Source organism: Tachysurus fulvidraco, chromosome 15, assembly GCF_022655615.1.
Source record: "Tachysurus fulvidraco isolate hzauxx_2018 chromosome 15, HZAU_PFXX_2.0, whole genome shotgun sequence".
Taxonomy (NCBI): domain Eukaryota; kingdom Metazoa; phylum Chordata; class Actinopteri; order Siluriformes; family Bagridae; genus Tachysurus; species Tachysurus fulvidraco.
Window position 1 is genome coordinate 17,012,628 of NC_062532.1, and position 6,807 is coordinate 17,019,434.

General features: G+C 36.9%; 1 protein-coding gene across 3 annotated transcripts; it reads left to right on the top strand.

Annotated features, from left to right (window-relative positions):
• Nucleotides 1–3,554: 3,554 nt before the first annotated feature.
• On the top strand, nucleotides 3,555–6,405 carry phospho1 (phosphoethanolamine/phosphocholine phosphatase 1). Of its 3 annotated transcripts, none has more exons than XM_027138957.2 (3): nucleotides 3,555–3,710; nucleotides 4,366–4,406; nucleotides 5,101–6,405. In XM_027138957.2, exon 3 carries the CDS (start codon nucleotides 5,132–5,134, stop codon nucleotides 5,981–5,983), a length of 852 nt encoding a protein of 283 aa, XP_026994758.2. In that variant the 5' UTR covers nucleotides 3,555–3,710; nucleotides 4,366–4,406; nucleotides 5,101–5,131; the 3' UTR covers nucleotides 5,984–6,405. The 3 variants fall into 3 exon arrangements, with proteins under 3 accessions (XP_026994758.2, XP_026994760.2, XP_026994759.2); XM_027138958.2 differs by having other exon boundaries at nucleotides 3,573–3,742; XM_027138959.2 differs by lacking the exon at nucleotides 4,366–4,406 and having other exon boundaries at nucleotides 3,565–3,710.
• Nucleotides 6,406–6,807: the final 402 nt, after the last annotated feature.

Consider the following 6,807-nt stretch of genomic DNA (forward strand, 5'->3'; position numbering starts at 1 on the left):
CTCTCAGGTTGTTTCAGCCAAAGGGGGAAACACTAGCATAATGTGTCTTAACAGTTGAAATACTCACTCACTCACTCATTTTCTACCGCTTTATCCGAACTTCTCCGGTCACGGGGAGCCTGTGCCTATCTCAGGTGTCATCGGGCATCAAGGCAGGATACACCCTGGACGGAGTGCCAACCCATCTCAGGGCACACACACACTCTCATTCACTCACACACTCACACACTACGGACAATTTTCCAGAGATGCCAATTAACCTACCATGGATGTCTTTGGACTGAGGGAGGAAACCGGAGTACCCGGAGGAAACCCCCGAGGCACGGGGAGAACATGCAAACTCCACACACACAAGGCGGAGGCGGGAATCGAACCCCGACCCTGGAGGTGTGAGGCCACCGTGCCCCCCTAGTTGAAATACTCATTTTGTTTATTTGTTTTGTTTAATATGTGGAAAGTAATTTTTGTTTTGTTTTTGTTGTTTGTTTGTTTGTTTTTTACAAGCATCTACATCACTTTCATCTACAGGTACCAATTTAAACAAGATCACTAATTGACGTTGACATTTCTTAATAAGGAACTGAATATTTAATGGGGTGTCCTAATTTTTTCACATGACTGAATATAAATTATATGGTAATATTGATGTGGACATTTGACCACATTTATTTCCACCTCCTCTTTTCTGGGAAGTAATTTACTATTACAAGTTTAACTAACTCTTTAATTGTTGATTAAAGAGTTCATGCCAATCATAAAAAAAAAATCTTATTAAAGCATCTGTTTTAGTTTACATCATGAGGTAAAAACAGTTTTCTGTTTTCTTAAAAATATCTTCTAGCAGTTTAAACTTTTGGATTGCACTTCTTGCAATGCTCTCTAATTTTGCAGTTCTTGTAATCCCATGGAAAATGTGAGTTGTAGGTTTGAGTGTGTTGGTAATGATACTGTAACTGATTTAAGAACACTATGTGCTCTAGTGCCAATGCCTAAAATAGTAAGTCAAAATTGCCTGTTATTAGAGAGGGCTGCTGTGGACAAGAAGCAGAGGAGAGAGGAACAGCTGAACATACCAAGTAATATATATATACCTTCTGTTAACATCACATTTTGGTCAAAGACATCTAGTACATTTCCACACTCGATACTTGTGAGCCATACGGAATCAGAATCAGAATCAGCTTTATTGCCAGGCATGTTTTCACATGCGAGGAATTTGTTTTAGTGACATAATCTCCACAGTGTAACAGAATGACATATGTAGTATAGATTAAATTGTATGTACACATATACAGGTGTGAAATCTGCAGTTAAAATAAACATAAAATATACATATGCAAATAAGTATACAATATATACAATTTGTATGTACACATGTGCGATTGTGAAGTGTGCAGTTGAAGTAAACTTAAACATTCAGACAATATGTATGCATATATGTACAGAGTGGAAGTATGAAATGTGCAAATTGAGGTATACATAGTGCAAATATTATGTGTTGTGTGTTCCATGGTGTTAATTGTTTATCAGATCGATTGCTTGAGGGAAGAAACTGTTCCTACGTCTGGTCGTTCTGGAGCTCAGGGCTCTGTAGCGCCGACCAGATGGCAACAGTTCAAAGAGGGAGTGTGAGGATGTGAGGGGTCCAGAGTGATTTTTTTGGTGAACACCAAATTCCCCAACAGTGACACATGGTCAATCTTTACATTTTAGAATAATCAATGTATCTACTTCATCGATATCCATACCTTGATCAACAAAAATCTTTTACCCCAAAACATTGTATTTACTGGATCTGTATAAGGCCAAGCCAAGTTCAATGAAACATCTGAAATGAAAGATGATGTCAATGACCCAAACAAATGAGTATTCAATTCAATTCAAGTATATTTGTATAGCGTTTTTTATGATCGACATCGTCTCAAAGCAGCTTTACAGAACATAAACACAGAACAAAAGGATATAAAGAATGATATAAAGATTAATAGAATACAAAATTCAAGATTAAAATTGGATATCTATTTGAATGTGTTCGTATATGGAAAATCCCAGGGCATATAATATAAATAAATACATGGAAAATCCAAGGGCAATATAAATAAATAAATACTACAAATCAAGGCCATCCTACTTACAATGACTGAATGTCTAGATAAACTCAATTTTATTTATTTATTTGCTCAAAATGCTTTTTTTTTTAAAAGAGGAGTGCTCCACTCTATCCATCACATCATTTACATCCCAGAAGAAATGGTGATAGTTTCCTTTAAAAGGCTAAACAAAAGAAATGCAACTGGCCCAGATCACCTCTATCACCTTATCACTGCACTGATGTGCTGGCCTCAGTTTTCACAAAGATGCTCAACACCTTTTAAGAGGTCTATTATCATTTCTATACCTAAATCACTGAAAAAAAGACATCAGAACTTAATGACTTCAGGCTTGATAAACATACAGTGAAAATGGAAATGCTTGAGTTTCTAAATTTTGCCTTACTGAAGTCCGGACGACATTTTTACATATAGATATTCATCATTTAATTGTTCTTAGAATTAAAATATAAGTGGAGATATGCAAAATAAAGGAATATAACAAATTACAGTTCAATGATGCACTGATGAATTTGACCAGTATTGAATTATGTTTTTAAGAAACCTCTTAAGAAGCTGAAGAATAAGGTAGCCTGGGAAAAAGTTCTCCTTAAGCTTGTTATTAAGGAGTTTCTTGTTTACTCTGTTATATTCTTATAAACCTGTTACAAATAAATAATGTTTTGAATATGTAATTAAATATGAAGGTAATTAAAAGACAATGTGAATTCAGCCTATATGATAGCTTGGGGAACTGCATATTAAATGTACATGTATTCTCATTATTTTAAAATTATATGGGCAAAAGTTTGCAGAACTCTGAACACCATGTATGCAAATTGTTTGCACAAAGTGAGCTCCATGGCTCACACATGGTTTGCGAAGTTTAAGAAGAAGAACTTGAGTGACAGAACCCTGACCTCAACCCCAATGAACATCTTTGGGATGAACTAAAATGCAGACTTCACCTCAGCCAAATCCCCAAAGCCACGCTCCAAAATCTATGGGAAAGCCTTTCTGAGAGTCGTGAAGTTTGTTAAATCTTCTAAAAGTTTGTTTCTTAAAAAGCAGGATTAAATCTGGAATGGGATATTCAACAAGCATGAATTAGTGTTATGGTTAAGAGCCCACAAACACCAAGACAGAGACCAAATGCTTGGATCCTGGTGATGTTTTGGGTTCCAGGCTGTAGTATCTTCCATACCAAAGCAGACATCAAGTTAGTAAAATGCATTAAAAAAAACTAGATATTGTTTTCTGTCTTGTACAGCTTTCTGAGACCAAATGCATTATTTTAATCATCTGAATCTAAATTATTTTGAGCTCATTAATTATAGCGGCATGAAAATGATGTTATTGTCTCTAGGGGATGTGGGCAAAACATTTGCAATCCTTGTAGACCGAGATAAAAACCAGTCTAAAAAAATCTTCAGTCTTCACATTATTACAGTATGTAAATGTGCACGAGCGCTAAGGGGGCGTCGCTTTTACTCTGATCTCATAAAGCGCGCGCTGCCGCGCCAGGATGTCGGAGCACTCACAGGCGCGCGCGAGGCACCGGCAACTACACAGAATATAGGCAACAAAACATAGGGTTTCTTTTGGATTTACACTCAACAGGTAAAAGAAAGGGGTTAAGACGTTTGGATAAGGTATTGTTTTTAAACTGCTGTAAACTGTCAGATTAATAGCGCACACATCACCATGTAGACTGTTCAGGAGCATCTGATGCTATATATGCTATGTTTTTGTTTGTTTGTTCTTGTTTGTTTGTTGTTCTTTGTTTGTTTTTTGCTTGGTTGTTTTTTTGTCAGGATATATGTCAATGTATATTATTATTATTATTATGATAATATTAAAAATAAGACAGAGAGAAGCTGAGTATATGCTGTTGATGGAAAATAATCAAATTCTACACATCAAAACAACCCTTTTTAATCTATGTTACTTTTATTCTTTAAATAATGGACTCTCTTGTCCATTGGGTTGGAAAAAGGGTTTCTGTAAGGATGCTGTCGAGGACGTTTGAATGTTTTCAGCCTTGTAAATTTGGTCTGTAGACATACTGTATCAGGTGCCAAAAAGAATTTTTAGTTAGTTTGTTAGTTAGTTAGTTAGTTAGTTAGTTTGTTTGTTTGTTTGTTTGTTTGTTTGTTTGTTTTTTTGAAGACTAAATTGTGGAAAGTAGCTCTGATATATCAGAAGAAAATTAACTTTTGGTTCCAAAAATCAAATGTGGTTTCATTTTATAATGTCATTTTGATTTCTGTTACAGCTTTGAGCCCCAGGGCGGTGACATCAAGGATTAGTCTGAAGGTGAAATTTGAACCTGTCTGTCTTTAATGCACATTAACAAGAAGAGTTAACATTTGCAAAAAGGGCTCACGTCAAGCGTGACAAAATCACATTACAGGTTGAATTCACACATGCATACTTCAGGGATTGTTATTTTTATTATTTATTTTTTTTAAGATGTGTGTTTGTGATCTGGATTCTGGATTGTGTAATATGTAATGTTCTTAATTCCTGATGTGGCAATTTCACATTCTTTTTTGTTTTGTTTTTTGTTTGTTTTTGTATTTTTAGTACATTTTGTTGATGTTATGAATTGCCAGTATTATTCAAAACTTATAATAATCATTTTGCAGCTCATTTCCATAGTAAAATTGTGATGAATGCAGGATATTTACATAAATCAACAGAGTCAGATGTTTGTTTGTTTTTTACTAGAAATAATAAAATCCAGAAAGAATCTGAGTACACATTCATTAGCATTTGTTTTAGACATTATAATTATGTTTTTAACATTTTATGTTTGTGTAAAACTGATACAAAATAAATGGAGATGAAATATTTAGAAATGAGGAAATTAGAAGAAAATGTCTACTATTTCACTACGTCATGCCATGTCAGCACCCCAGATTAATTCTACATGTCAATTGCTGTTGTTCCTGTAATTAATCTTTGATTTTCTGCTAAATACCAAAATACTTTTTGTGTTTCTCCTCAGAATTAAAAAGAGAGTTGTTGCTACAGTAGCGATGCGGGACTCTGTCTTCAACTGCTGTTTTAACCCACCGCATCCTCCAGGTGTAGTGGAAGAGACCCACTTGCACGGCAACAGAGCACAGGCTTTGCCCCCACATGACCGGCGCTTTCTTATATTTTTTGATTTTGATGAGACGCTCGTGGACGAGTGCAGCGATGATGCCATGGTTACAGTGGCCCCCGGTGGTTCTCTGCCCTCCTGGCTCAAAGACACATACCGTCCAGGCAGGTACAATGAGTACATGCATCGAGTCTTGACCTACATCGCTGAGCAGGGGGTTACTCCATCAACTATCCGTAACACTATAGAGCGTCTTCCACCATGCCCAGGCATCCCTGCCCTGCTGCGTTTCCTGAAGTCATGCCCACCAAAGGACTTTGAGGTAATTTGTGTGTCAGATGCCAACACGGTTTTCATCGAAACATGGCTGCAGAACCATGGCTTTCGCTCGCTCTTCATGCGAATCTTCACTAACCCAGCCCATTTTGATGAAAATGGACAACTTCAGCTCCGCCCCTTCCACTCCCATGACTGCCTGAGGTGTCCAGAGAACATGTGCAAGGCGGAAATTGTTCGCCGATACACGGCTCGGAGGGTGCACGAAAGAGGAGGCAGGAAATATCAAAGGGTGCTGTACGTCGGTGACGGTGCAAATGACTTCTGCCCGTCGCTGACACTGGCACCTGGTGATGTGGCATTTCCTCGACGTGACTTCCCCATGCACAAGCTGATCCAGGAGAAGCACGAGGCCAACCCTGGAGAGTTCAAAGCCACCGTAGTGCCTTGGAGCACTGGAGAAGATATCATTGACAAGCTCAGGAAAGTCATAGATGAAAGGGTTTAAAACATGACTGAAACACATAAACAGGAATCTAAACAAATACTTATTCTCGATTACTTTTAATAATCATGATACACAAAGACACACCAACAACAAGATGAAGCATTAGTGGAAGCTGCTGTTACACTTTCCCAAAGCCAAGTTTGTTTTTTTCAATTTCAGTGGCCAAAAAGAATCATACTCTGAAATAGTTTTTTTTTTACTCTTGCAGAAGTTTCTTCAGGGTTTGTTTTTAAATAGCTGAGTTCTGTTGTACACTCTGTTGTATAGTTCTACATAGAACTATTATATTCTTGATTTGATCTTTTCTTCCTATTATATATTTGTATCAATAATACAAATTATTTACTTAAAATCAGAACTGAAACACGTGTGTCTGAGTCTCCATTAAACTGGTTTGCACCACTGGCATTTCATCGTTAAAAGATTTGCTTAGGTTTACTATGGTGATGCAGGGGGCAGTGTTATGTGTCACAGAGCCAGGGTCTTCACAGTCCTGAGCTTGTTTAGGAGGAGTTTTCCATTGTCTCCCTATGAATGTGTGAGCTGCCTCCAGATTCTGTTTTTCTCTACCTTTTTAAAAAATGCTGGTAGGTAAATACTCTAAACGTGTGTGGGTGTGTGTGGGTGTGTCTGGTGTCTCATCCAGTTTTTCAGGAAGCAGCAGTTGATAAAAATAAATTAATGATGGGGTGATTTAAATGTTAGCCACACCATATATTATATTATTTAAATCATCAGTATTTGATACATCATAATATTACCATTAAATAAAAAAGCAATATGAGAAGCTCTGATGTGCACAGGTTTACATAACAAATACAGTA

What these genes read in the sequence shown, in the direction of transcription:
- phospho1 (XM_027138957.2), top strand. Translation starts at nt 5,132, where the DNA reads ATGCGGGACTCTGTCTTCAACTGCTGTTTTAACCCACCGCATCCTCCA.